This window comes from Zootoca vivipara, chromosome 1 (assembly GCF_963506605.1).
Source record: "Zootoca vivipara chromosome 1, rZooViv1.1, whole genome shotgun sequence".
Lineage (NCBI taxonomy): Eukaryota > Metazoa > Chordata > Lepidosauria > Squamata > Lacertidae > Zootoca > Zootoca vivipara.
In genome coordinates, this window is record NC_083276.1 from 127,818,809 (window position 1) to 127,832,741 (window position 13,933).

General features: G+C 39.6%; 1 protein-coding gene across 6 annotated transcripts in view; it reads left to right on the forward strand.

The window, feature by feature from the left end:
* Positions 1-13,215, forward strand: part of ADAM23 (ADAM metallopeptidase domain 23) — a 69,036-nt gene extending 55,821 nt beyond the window's left edge. For 3 of the 6 annotated variants that reach the window (XM_035138047.2, XM_035138055.2, XM_060282079.1), the window contains one exon: positions 9,121-13,215. In XM_035138047.2, coding sequence (XP_034993938.2) covers positions 9,121-9,386 — 266 coding nt within the window. In that variant the 3' untranslated portion in view covers positions 9,387-13,215. Of the gene's footprint in view, positions 1-959; positions 6,710-9,120 lie in introns of those variants that run through there. The other 3 variants (XM_035138073.2, XM_035138083.2, XM_060282075.1) reach the window with 2 other exon arrangements.
* Positions 13,216-13,933: the final 718 nt, after the last annotated feature.

Here is a 13,933-nt window from a genome sequence, read left to right on the forward strand (position 1 = left end):
CAAAGTACCGTATATTCCATCGCTTCTCAGCCTTTTGGCTAAGATCAAGTGTAGTACCGTATATTCCGGTGTATAAGACGACCCACAACTTTTCCAGTTAAAATATAGAGTTTGGGATATACTCGTCGTATAAGAAATACGACCCGGCGTATAAGACGACCCCCGACTTTTGAGAAGATTTTCTTGGGTTAAAAAGTAGTCTTATATGCAGGAATATACAGTATTTAACCCTATGTAGATATGCCCCCCCCCCTGTTCCCTGGGTGGTGCTATTTGTTATTAGGACCAGGTGTATTGAAACTAATCTCATAGCATAATGTTCTTTACAGAATTCATGTACTCCGATAAACAGTGACATTCTCTCACCGATGCACCTGGAGAGTGAAGGGGTGGGAAAGAATGGGCTCTTGGACCCATTATTTGCCCCTGTTGGCTCCACTTCTGTGGTTGCGTCTTCTCCGAAAGTAATTCAAACACCGTTAGAGATTTGATATAAGCTTTTTAAAATGGTTGACTGTCTTTATCGAAGCAAAAAACAGCAAAAACATCCTATGACTTCTAATATTTGAATGTTGCAGCATGTTTAGGTGTATGTAATATTAATAAGTAAAAAGTTTGGATACATTTGAACTGGAGTTGGGAGTTTCAGTAACAGCAGATATTCTGGTAAGGAATTAATTTGGAAATGCAAACAGGGTGATATCCAACTGAAACATACTTAGAATCGGCCCATTAAACCAGTGGAATAAGTTACTTAAGTCCATTGATTTCAGTGAGTTTATTCTGTGTATTCATGTTTGAGCAAGAGAGAGATTAAATAAGTTCGGCCCTTTTGACAATGTTTGTTTAAAGTAATTGAATAGCACACTTATTTAAAATTGCTTGATTACATTTCCCTTGATGTGAATTAATTAAGTGGTTGGTTCTTATGTCTTTCTTCCCATAATCCTTTGTCACAGGTCCTAGCGCCACCAATCTTATAATAGGCTCCATCGCTGGTGCCATCCTGGTAGCAGCTATTGTCCTTGGGGGGACAGGATGGGGCTTTAAGTAAGCAATGCCGCATGTCTTCTCTTCAGTGGCTATGGCATATCTCTCTTCTGCTTACATCACTAAATTTTGAGTTCCTGCTACAAGATCTCTGGTAATGTTTTACTTTAATAAATCTGTGTTTAGTGAAAGGGCAAAAACATGCGTTTAAAAAATCTCAGAGTTGGCACCAGGATGCAAAGTTGTCAAAATAGCAAAACCAGTAGATTAAGATTAATAGTCTCAATGAATGTGAGCCAGAATGCTTATTTAAAATGGGGAGAGTACAGTGGTTACCTTGGTTTACGAACTTAATCTGTTCCTGAAGTCCGTTCTTAAACCAAAGCGTTCTTAAACCAAGGCGTGCTTTCCCACACCAGCGGGGGACTGAATTTACAAATGGAACACACTCAACAGGAATCGGAACATGTTCTGCTTCCAAGGCAAAGTTCACAAACCAAAACACCTACTTCCGGGTTTGCAGCGTTCTTAATCCAAGTTGTTCATAAACTAAGCTGTTCTTAAAATAAGGTACCACTGTACTGTTTATCTGCTTGTGCTGTTATAAACACCTCATAGGAAGTTTCCCATTATGGTAGGAATTCTAGAGTCTAAATGTACCTGCGCCTGAACATGCTCAGATACCCAGGAACTAGAATATAAAAATATACACCAGAGAGACAAATTGTATGAATTTGCCCCTTCTCGGGGGATCTCTTCCAGTGGTAAAGCACTTTTCAGTCATCTGCTTTAATCATGCAAAGTACAGCCCTGAAGGTGTACTCGCTACAAGTCTGCTGGCCGCCTGCCCTCTGTGTTCACAGCAGATCAACCTAGCTGTCTGAACTGCTTTTTAGAGCAGAAATAGAAAATACGGAAAATGCATGGCTGTTGTATCAATGCTGTATCAATTTTGTATCAATGCAGCACCTTGACATGACTTTGTCTTTTGAAAGTTTCTTTGTCCTCAGTGCTTTTGCTTAGCTGCTGCTTGCTGCTAGCACAAGGGAATTTTCAGCACAGTGAAGCCATGTCGTACATGTTATGTTGCAAGAAGTAACACAAAGCAATTGAGGGGAGGGAGGGAAGGAGATGGTGCTGATGGGTTCTCAATAGGCATGCATTCTCCATCATGCTAGTTCTGCTGTTGAAGACTGTTGTTATGTACAAATGCATTTAAAAGATGAAAAACTGCTTCGGGTAAGGGAAAGGTTGAGACCTAACTCCTTCCCTGCCAGTCTCTGCTCAAACTATATATTCCCTTCTCCCCCTCTCCCCCAACACATACCTCCCCCCCCCCCCACAACTTCCCCCACTGTAAGGTTTTGGGAAAGTGGCATTGAGATGACAAAAATTTAAGACATACTACCGTAGTCAGTGCCTGGTGAGTAAGTTCGTTTATGGAAATTGGTTTGCAATCTCTGTTTCTCTTTTGAGGAATCCTTTTTCTCAGAGAGTTTACTTGGGAACCATCCCTTTTATTTATAAGATAACAGCTAACATTAAGGTGCTGTGAGATGTGAACCGCCCTGAGATCTATGGATGGAGGGCAGTATAATAAGTAAGTAAATAAATATGCTTCACCAGTTGTAATTAGAAGTGAAGATAGTGTGACGCAACAGTCCAACAGCATCTTGAGGACACCAAGGTGACTTCCTCTGCCGTAGTACTAGAAGCATCTTCTCTATCTCTTTGCACACTTTCCCTACCAGATGGCTCTTGCTGTCGGTATCTGACACCACAGATCATCTGGGGAGAAAAGGAAACACTTGGATTTGTTTAAGTGCTCCCTTCCTGCATTGCAGGGGGTTGGACTGGTTGTCCCTCGGGGCCCCTTCCAACTCTTCAGTTCTATGATTCCACCTTCTCCTTCCCTTCCCATTCGGTAGGTGATCTGCACTCTCTTTCACTATACAGTATACTGTATAGCATTGTAGTTTGGGGAAGTTGGCCCAACCTTCTGGGGGGCTCGTGCCAGATTCCACACATACTCTTGCCTACACACACACATACATGCAGACAGACACACACATTCCCCCCCCCCAATTGCTGATCTGCACAAAGCAGGTGTTATCACTCTCTCTGCTCATCAAATGATCAATCTGATATTTGTGGAGTGGATGAGTTGCATGTCTTTCAAGGTGCTGGGCTCTGCCCACCCTAGTGCAGTGTCTACATAAGAATAATTATTTTGCCGCTGCCCCCAAAATTGTGGAGTCTTGGTGGCAGAGCAGAAATGAATTGTTCAGAGGTTGGATTAGGCCCCCTCGAAGGTGTTAGTTTTATTGAGATGAACCCCATTAAATTAATAAGCCACCCATTATCCATTCGGAACCACCTGTGATTTATTATTGTTCACAAATGCTCTCAATCTTTCAGTGTAAATAGTAATAAATAGTTACGCTGAAATGGTATTGCTTGAGCATTTATTTATCACTTTTTTACATACAGAATTATGACATAAATTCAGATCTGATCAATACTGCAGTTTACATATGATCAGGGAATATAATGCTTACCTAAAACCAACATTCGTTTTGTGTAACTGAACAGTTATTGGAGCTCAGATCCGTGAGGCAAATTCTTCGCCTCTTAATGGAGCTCTAAGCTTTCCATGGAAGTTTGTGCATTTTGAGACTCCATATCATGGGATCACAATAGTACAATCATAAACTAAGCCTTTGTTGTATGTGTTGAAAATAGAAAATTGACACAAACCCCTATCAGTGAAATACATATAAAATATTCAGATTTTTTGACTTCTGGCACATATATTTCTATTTTAATAAAGTGTGTGTGTGTAAGTGTAAGTGTGTGTGTGTGTGTATAAAATGTACTTACTGGTTATTAAACTTCATGACCTTTAATTTTACCACTGATATTCTAAAAGTGAATGAAGCACACAGTATATACACCACCCCACACACAATTTCCTTATAAATTACACAATACTATATTGATGTTTTTGACTTTTGTCCATGCACATGTTAGTCATTCATCTGTAGCATATATTTCCCACTTAGATAATACTTTGCATCCTGCGTGTCATTCTAGTGTACGTTATATATACAACGAAATAATTTGGTTCCCCGGTATGGACAACGGTTCGCTCAAAGTATCACAATAGTTCTCCTATTAATTTTAAATGAAAGTATTTTATTCTGTAGCAGAACCTCAAATATGATGGCCTCGCCTAGCTCACAGCTTGAAGTGCATGTTTCTTTGGGGTAAAACTGAAAGAAGTATTCACTGTGTGGAAGAGGCCTAGTCCAGGTAGGCCGCCTTATATTTTGCTGCTTCATTGAATATGTATGAGGGTTACTGTAGAGCCTAGAATGTTTATGGCAATTTGGTAGGAATGAAAGAAAGAAAATTCACAGCAAAGCAGCGGGACAAGGCGCTGGTTTCAAAGGTTTTGATGGTGTAGTGCACTGTGTTTCGGAGCTGTGTCCAACACAGCAGGCACTGAACCATGCATTTAGTTTATGAATACTCATATTTCTGAACTTTATTTGGGTTTGGTACCGATTTGTGCAAGCAGAAGGCCACTCACTCCAGCAGAGCTTTCCTTGCCCCCTTGTCTACACTGCTGCCCAGCATCTTCCAAAAAGCCACTTCTGATTATCTGAACAGGATGGGAGAGGGGGCATGGGGGCCTGCAGAGGGAGGAGGCTGGTGAAATTCAAGAGGAGGCAAGGAGTGGCTTTTCAGATGGCACAGAGGACCCCATTGAGGGCAGAAAGGGTAGGAAATGCCTGTTTAAGCTGCCTTCTGCTCATGCGGGTCCAGATACAAACCATTTTGTATCCAGTACTGTATTCAGATTTTAAAATAATACGGTTCGGTTGAAATTTTCTTTAGTACAAATTTAGGTGTTCACGTGAGAACTTTTCAATCTGTTTTCTCAACTGTGAAAGCTTTCATTTAAATGACCTTTCTGTGTAACTTCTAGACACAATCGATTTTTCTGATAATTTCATTCATGATTTCCCCAAGTGTTTTGCCATAAGCGGTCCTATAATAGAGAACAACATAATGTTGTATGGGTCCCCTGAGGGGCCAGCCCCCAATTTCTGTGTGTGCACCCACAAACAACTGAAATACGTGTGCGTGGTTTTTACAATCCTTTTAATTAAAACAAACAAACAAACTTGAATTCTATGTAGCAGAGGTAGTTGGAGAGAATTGTACTGATGCTGTGCATGATGGAATATGTACATTATTCCTTTTTTAGCAATATATTCTCTCTCGGAGTGTGATGTGGCAGGTACATGTCAAAGTATTTTTAGTGTCTGTGTTAAGGCAGGAAAGGAATCAATCTTGACCTCATGCAGGGTGAAAAAGCAGCACTGTATTTATGTAAGACTGGCAGTGTTGCTCAATTTCTATCTCTGTAATACATTGTGCAGAAGCTTGCCCTCTCCTCTCCTTGTACCAGAGATGGTACAACTTAGTTGTTTGTGGGAACTATATTCTGTTTTCCTGACTGTTGCCCAGGGACTGGAAGCATTGACCTCAGTAGTGAGGCTAACTCAATCAGTGAGGCTAACTCAATCAGTAAGAATACAGTGGTACCTCACTAGACGGATGCCCTGCTAGACGAATTTTTCGCTAGACGAATGGGTTTTGCGATCAGAGGTTGCCTCGCAAGACGAATTCATTTTGCGAAAAATTCGTCTAGCAAATCGTGGTTTCCCATAGGGATGCATTGAAATTCAATTAATGTGTTCCTATGGGCAAAAAAAAATTCAATGCATTCCTATGGGATTTGCAAGACACATTTTTCGCAAAACGAATTGACTCACAGAACGAATTAAATTCGTCTTGCGAGGCACCACTGTATAAGTGTGCAGGGCATGTAGGCAAGCACAGTTGTGGCAACACATTAAAAATCTAAATAAGAGGTGTATCATTGAAGTGTGTCCCTCAGGAGCCAAATGAATTTGCTTGAGTAGCAAGATCTGCCCTGTGGACTGTTGGCAACCAGCTCTGTATCATCTCTTTAAATCATGAATGAGCAACCTCTGGCCCATAGGTATAGTTAGGCCCATCCCAGGTCCCAGTTTGGCCTGTGAGGCTGTTTCCCCAAAGCCACGCCCATCCACTCTGCACCTGGCGTCATACGGGCAGCTACCATTGAACAGTTGTGAGCCTCAACGTCTTACCAGCTGATGGATCATGGCACCAAGCTGCTGGGGTCAACTGCATTATGGAGTTCCTGTAGTGCAGCCGATGGAAAGTATAATAAACATTTGAGGGCTGATTGTATACCAGTAGAATAATCCTAGGTGGTTTTAAAAGCTGCTGAATGTGTGAAACTCAGGTCACTCTAGTTTGCTTGCCATGATCTCACATCATGCGATTAAGCCATATATTTTGCAAATAAGGGAAGACCAGAAGAAGCCTTGTTTCATTGTTGGGCTGATGTGCTACAGATAAGCTACATCTCTCTTCTTCCAACAGACACAGCAAGTACTGTTTTCTAATGTTACCCTTGTCAATATATAATAATTAAAGGATCCAGTATGAGGGAGGGCAGAGGAGATACATTCTTTATATTCATTTTGTATGAGATCTGCAGAATTTTTTTTTATAATGGAGGGTGAAATGCTTAGTATTGCCAATGTACTATTTTACAAACAAAGATAAAGTGATGGTGTGCATCCTAGGTTTTTTTTATTTTTAAAAAAGAAGAATAAAGACATTTTAAATATATATATTTTGAAAAGAGGAAAATATTTCCCGGTCGAAAAGACAGTTTCTGAGTCCGCAGGTACATTTCTTTCTTGCTTTGCATTGCAGAATATAGCTATATCCTTTCCCCACCCTCCTTTGCTTTCAGTTTTTAGAGGGACATGAGATAAGATGGATTCTGCTTAGCATTTTTTCTGGGGGAGGCAAGAATAGTAGCTTGGAAAGTATGGAAACCAACCTGAGGCCTGAAGATGTGTTCTCATGTCTATAGCATCACAACTTTTTATGATTTCTTAGAGGAAAAATAACATGCCAACTTTTATTACCAAGACGGTAGTTAGCTTATGATGTAGTCTTGTGCGCGCTTACTTGGAAGAAAGTCCCATTGAAGTAAATGAGACTTGCTCTTGAATAGACATGCAAAGGATTGTACTGTAAGTATTAGTATTGAGAGACGGAATCTGTCCTAACAGTGTAGTCTGATATGTAATAATAATAATAATAATAATAATAATAATAATAAATACTATATTATTATTATTATTATTATTTATACCCCACCCATCTGGCTGGGTTTCCCCAGACACTCTGGGCGGCTTCCAACAGAATATTAAAATACAATAGTCTATTAAACATTAAAAGCTTCCCAAACAGTAGTGCCCAGAGCATTTCTAGCTATGTAGTTTTTACGCCTATTGAGATTTGAGTTTTATATTTTGTATGTTGTGAACCAAAGCAAAAGGCTTGCCCATAATTTCACTGTTCTGTTGCTTTTGAACCACATTGTTTTAGTACCTCTAGCAATGAAAGGTTAATTGAATAATTGTGAAAAACTGGCTTTGAATTCATATAATTTAAAATGCAGGTTTTGGCATTGATTTCAAACTCTCTCCATCATGAAAAGCATTGTGAGGTATGAAAACATTGTTAGCAAAGACAGTGTCTTTATTATTCATACTAAATTTCAGAGTTAGCCATTACTCTGTTGCGGCAGTGCAAACCCGTATATGTCTGCACGTCTACTCATTGTAAGTCCCATTGAGTGCAATGGAGCTTACTCCAAGGTAAGTGAAAATAGGATTGGAGACTAACTGATTCATTATGGTTTAAGCTTTTGTGGATTAGATGCACAAAATGTTATTCTTAGTTATATACGCACAGTAAAAGAACAATCAGTGAAGCCAGTACTGTAGGCTGTATGATACGAAATGCAGCAGGTCTGCAGAGAATCATGGTCTATCCACAGCTGCAATTGGTGATACTTATCTTTTTGGCAATTCATGCTGGTATTCCAAGGTAGAAAAGTAAAACGAAAGCAAAAAACCTGATCTCACTGCGTTAGAAATGTCAGAACCACCCTTACTGAATGAGCAGTAGCGAGATTACTCCATTCTACTGGAATAATGCAATCACTGTGGGTTAATAGCACATATTTGGGGGCATATTTCCGTGTACAAATGGCATTGAAAAAGGTTCTTATGAAATAATGTACTGATCTGCAAAGTGCATGTTTGAGTTAGTTACGTGGCACAAAAGTGAAGCCTGAAAATGCTGTCTTTTTGCCGTTACCCACAACTTACCACAATAAGCGCAACAACAGATGTCTAAATTCTGTTCACTGCAGCCACCGTTGCAGGAGCATGCAGTGGAGGAGACCCAAGGCTTTATGTTACTTACTGTTAGGGGATCTGTGAAATCCTGCTCTATGTTTTACTGCATGACAATTTGGTGGCGGTAGTGGTGCACATGCCCAGTGTTAAGACTAAATGCATGAGCCCCTTGCTTGATGCCCCACATAAAGCCAGATTATGGGGAGGTTGCATCCGGTTTTTGTGTTGCCTTGTAATGTCTTGCTGTTTATTTATATACAGTACTGGTGTAATAGGAGAATGGACGTTTCTACAAAAAGTTTTGTTTGCTAACAAAAGCAGCAAAATTGCAGCGGCGCAACTAACACGTTCTGGTGTCCATTCTTCTTCACAAGCAGTTTCTTGGCATCCACTGCTGGAGACTGGAAGTATTTTGTTCCCTATTGTAGTAAAGGCTTGCACAGGGGACCCACAAATTGTTTTATATTTTGGCTTCGTTGAAGCCTTTCAGAACAGCGACTTTTGGCAGCAATAAATGAATAAATCTATGACATATCAGTGATATTACAGAAAAGGGGGGTGAATACAGCTTCATATTCTGTAGAATCCTTAAGAATTAATATCAGAATTGAGCTTTAAAGCCCTCCTAATATGAAACGGGTTTATTTCAAGTTTACATCTCAAGCGTCTTAGTGTGAGCCCTTACTACATAGTGTGATGATGAAAACATGACCTTGTATTCAATTATGCCTAACTGACATATTTCCTGTTTCCCTGTCTTACTATTTGTCTCCTCTTTAACTGGAAGAAATGTCAAAAAGAGAAGATACGATCCAAGTCAACAGGGTATCTAAGGAACTCACTGGAAGAGCTTTTCTGTGCATTACTGGATTCCAGATATGGTGGCTTTTTGTAGTAGCTGCACAGAAGGTACGTCACTGCAGAAGAAAATTAAGACGAGCGATTTACTACAAATGGCAAGTGGAGATATTTATGAAAGGGCTGAAGGAAAACTTGTCCTTTTCGGAGATTCAAATTTTAAGAACTCCCTCCGCTCATTTCTCCTTTTTTTAAGGTGATAAGAAACGGGACAGATGTTATAAATGAACTATTTTGGCCGAAGTTTTTTTTTAATACAAAGAACGGAGCAAACAAACCAAGTGCAATAAGAGAACTGTTTCAAAATAGTCAAATAGGTAAAAAGTTTCATAACCGATAACTTGAGTTCGCATGACCTTTTAATATTAACGACAGACTCCAGTGGCATGATAAGCTAACTTTTGAAATGGTAAACTGCATGGCATATATACAGCAAACGAGCTCACAAGCTCACCCCAAGCAAAGTCTGCATACCAAGAAAACAAACCAAAACATAGAAATGCTGATTCTGGGTCCTTAGGAATTCACGTTCCACCAAGATACACTATTCTCCAAGTTGTACAACCCCTTCCTAATATATATTCCTCATTCATCTCGATTTTATTTGGGGGGCAACCTTATTTAGGGTCCTGCAGGTCATGCCTTGATCTTGTATAGTTTTCAATATAAAAATGAGCAATTTTTGCCATGCCATTCTCAGATAATGACACATTTTCCTAAGGGTTTTGTTCTATGTGTGATTCTATCTTTTCGGGTTGTAAAGCTTTCTTAAAACATTGCTCCCCTTTTAAGTTTTTGTAGCATGTTGTACAGTGGGGGTTCTGGGCTTGCTCTAAAAGGCATATCGCATGCAGACACAGGGAGTTCTAGCAGAAAACAGGCGTGCTTTTTAAATTTGTATGCTTGAAACCAAAAAAACACACCCACCCATCCAAAACCTATTAATATGTATAAAATGCATACGTATGCAATGAATCTTTTCAAATGCATTATTTGCTGTCATGCAGATATTTTGTATATAGTGTAAGAAGTCAACACCCTCTCAAATTAATCACAGAAGTGCCAAGCTTATAACTCTTTAATTTTACCATCTGTTTTCCTTTCTCTATCTCACATTATACGAAAGGAAAAGAAGCCTAAATAAGCCTTAAATACCCATAAGAATACTGAGAGCTTTTAACAGGTTAAGGCTTTCCCATGTGTTGTTTTATAGTCCCCAGCACCACCTCACCTCCCAGGTCCACATCTGTTTATGATCAGTTTATAAAAGCGATCCCAATAGCCATGTCTCTTGAGTTTATCTGTGTATTATGTATCTTTCAAGTCACAGCCTCGAATGTTACTTCTTCCTAGGCTATTTGTGGTTACCGTCATGGCTCAGCTCCCTTTGGCCAAATAAGAAAGGTATCAGTGTATATGTCCAGGTAGAACTTTTCCATGCTTAAGCACAGCGGTAGGCTTAAGTGTGCATTATTCTCCCTCCCCTGGCCCACAAGCCTCTGAGCTCTGCTATCAGGTGTAATTACAGATGCAAAGATCAGCATTAGTATGCCACAGCGAGTTGCATTGTGAATAAAGCTAGCTGGGGCACACTTCTGCACGGTGCTTGTTAAAAGGCTTTATGCTGAAGTTCAGATCAGCGTCCTGCTGCTGCTGCTGCAAAAACGCTTGCCAATTTCCCACGCCTTTAGTGGCAAGACATTCTGCATTCAGCCAGCTATGATTTTCAAGATGGCAAGTATCTTGTAACCCGGATCCTACTGCATCAGATGGTTGTGAATAGAAAGTGCAGTCTCAGCCAAAGCTGGTGCTCATTTATGTCAGCGGTAGGCTATTTTTTTATTACAATTGGCCTTTGGTTTGTACTCCAAAAGCTTTTGTTCTGGTCACAAGTATTCAGGTATCCTAGTATAATTTAGCTGCTCCAGTAAAAATGACCTCCAGTGTATATTGATGTAAACATTTTATCCTTTTAATATTATTTCCCCCATTGCATAGTTTGGAATGGTCTTTAATATGATGCAGGCTGTGATACTTTTAAATTTAACTGTAGGCATTAAGTTAATGAAGTAATGGGAGGGGAGAGATACTTTTCATTCCTCGAGCTGCAGTAGCAGTTGTAGATTATCATAGTGGCCCTCGCCATATAATCCTATAAGGTTTTGTGGCCAAGTCACAGCTGGTTAGTGGGTGACAGAGTTATATACCTGATTGAAATGCACTAAAGACGCAGTGGGAAGGCGGTGTTCCTGGGTTGCATCTTGGTCTATAGCAGGCATCCCCAAACTGCGGCCCTCCAGAGTTTTTGGCCTACAACTCCCATGATCCCTAGCTAACAGGACCAGTGGTTGGGGAAGATGGGAATTGTAGTCCAAAACATCTGGAGGGCCGAAGTTTGGGGATGCCTGATCTATAGCATTCTCAATGCTCTAATAAAGGCAGTCTTGCAGGCTATGTACTGTATCTAACTTCCCTTCTTAGATCTGAGTCTCTAAAAGCAAACTATTACCTGGATCACGCTTAGTGGTAAGGCAAACCATAGCTTAGTGCAAGTGTGCTCATTTCCCCAGTAGAGATGAATGCTGTTTTGCACCTTATTGGGGTCCTGCTACTGATCTGTGCTAAGCCATGGCTTGGCTCAGATGACCTGCTAGGCCCAAACCATGGCTTAACTCACTGCAACAAAAGGACTGGAGGAGGAGCGAGGGGCTGCAGTCTCTGGAAGTCTTCATGCTTGTGTTGAGCCATAGTTTGGCTTAGCGTTACATGCAAACTGAGCATGTTCCCTTTGAGGTCTTCCCACTTGCATCGATCAGTAGAGCCATTTTGCTTAATGTCACTTCGCTTTTGACCATATCTGGGATAAGGGTATATAAATTGGTGCTGGGGTTTCATTTTTGGTTCTGTTCTGGGAGCGATGTGGTAACCGCAGTAGACAATGCCATTCAATATGGTTCTAAAAATCAGATTGTTTATTTTTAAAAAATCTTGAAGTGATTCAAAAAAACATTGTAAATGTGCGATGTGATGTTTTTAATCAGACCACACTGGTCCCCAATTATGTATATATGGTAAGAGTTGGTGTAACTTTTTGTTACACTAGCAGTTTCATAAGAAATATAATTTCTTGTCTAAATTTCTCCTCTGCTGTTCTGTTCTGTGTATGTGTGTTTAAAATACACAAATTTTATGTATAGAATGTAAATGACCACGCAACCACATAGCTCACAGAAGTGGCTTGTAATGTTTTCTGTGGTACTAGAGTTATATAATCAAACCTGTTAAGGTAGGTACTTACTTTTTTAGAATTCATTTACCACATTTTTAAGAGAACATATGTTGCCTATGTTACTTGCCTTTTTTTAAAAACCACAACCAGTGTCATTTTAATGGTGTTTTGACAGAACAAATGTTAAGTTATCATTTCATCCACTATTCTTCTGTTCCATAAAAAGGATTCATCTTGACAGGAAAATGTATGGAAATTTTATATAGCTTATGTTGATATGCTGCATGATCCCACTGAACTGAGCAAATTCTCTACAAGGGGAAAGCTCCACTACGCAAATTGAATATATATATATACATATATAAATATTCTAGGTGCATGTTATAATAAATTACATAGAACTGGAGTTTTACAAAGTTTTCTTTACTATGCAATGATAGGTATTGCACAAACTTAAAATTCAAAGACAAATGTCTGAGGAACTTTACAAAAGAATACTTGAATTTATTTTTGATCTAAGAAGCTTTCAGTCATATTTTATATTCATTGTTGCTTCCACTATTAATCTTCCTTTAAAATTGTTTGTAATTCTTTTTAAAATGCACAATATGACAAACCAGTTTTTGTTTGAAGTTAATACTCATTCATACCTTGTTGGCTGCTGATGAATGGAAAATTCAGTTGTCATTGTTCTGCATATTAGTTAAATGAGTATTAAAGACTTCATGAACATGGAAAGTTACAACTTCTATATCTTTCTTCCTCAAATTAAATTTCTATGTTCCACATCCAAAACCGTGTTGCAGTTTACAAAAAAGATCAGATAGTACTTAACACTGGAGGCAACCCTTAATCAAAACAGTTTACAGTGGTACCTCTACTTACGAATTTAATGCGTTCCGAACGCACATTTGTAAGTCGAAAAAATTTGTAAGTCGAATCCCATAGGAATGCACTGGGAGAAAAAATCCGTAAGTCGAAGCAACCCTATCTAAACCGCATCCAGGATGGTGGTCGGAGTTCCGTTCATAAGTAGAAACATTCGTAAGTAGAGTTATTCGTAAGTAGAGGTACCACTGTATATATTCACTCATGGGAACGCTGTCATAAATCTCTCCCATTGGTAAAACTGTAATACTGAGTTGGTTTCTATCAGACATCAAAAATAAGAGTACGACTGCAGCTTAGCATTACTCGTACCTCTGCAGGGTCATTTCACACATTGCAGAAAAGATGGTCACTGCGTTTCTCATTTGTACCTGTTCCATATTTCTTGTAACATTTGGAGCACATTCACATGTCTGGAAACACATAGTGCCCATGGAACTGCGAACAGCCAAGGCTCCCAGGAAAAAGTTTGACGTGTGTGGTTTTTTTGAGAGACGGAAATTCCATTCAACAATAATAGTGATGATATGCTCGAGCTGCATTGGTAAGAAGAAGCAGCCTTAATGGTCTGACCCTGTGATTTGGTGGATAATGTACACCAAGGAGGGAGGAGGGCGAACCAGAG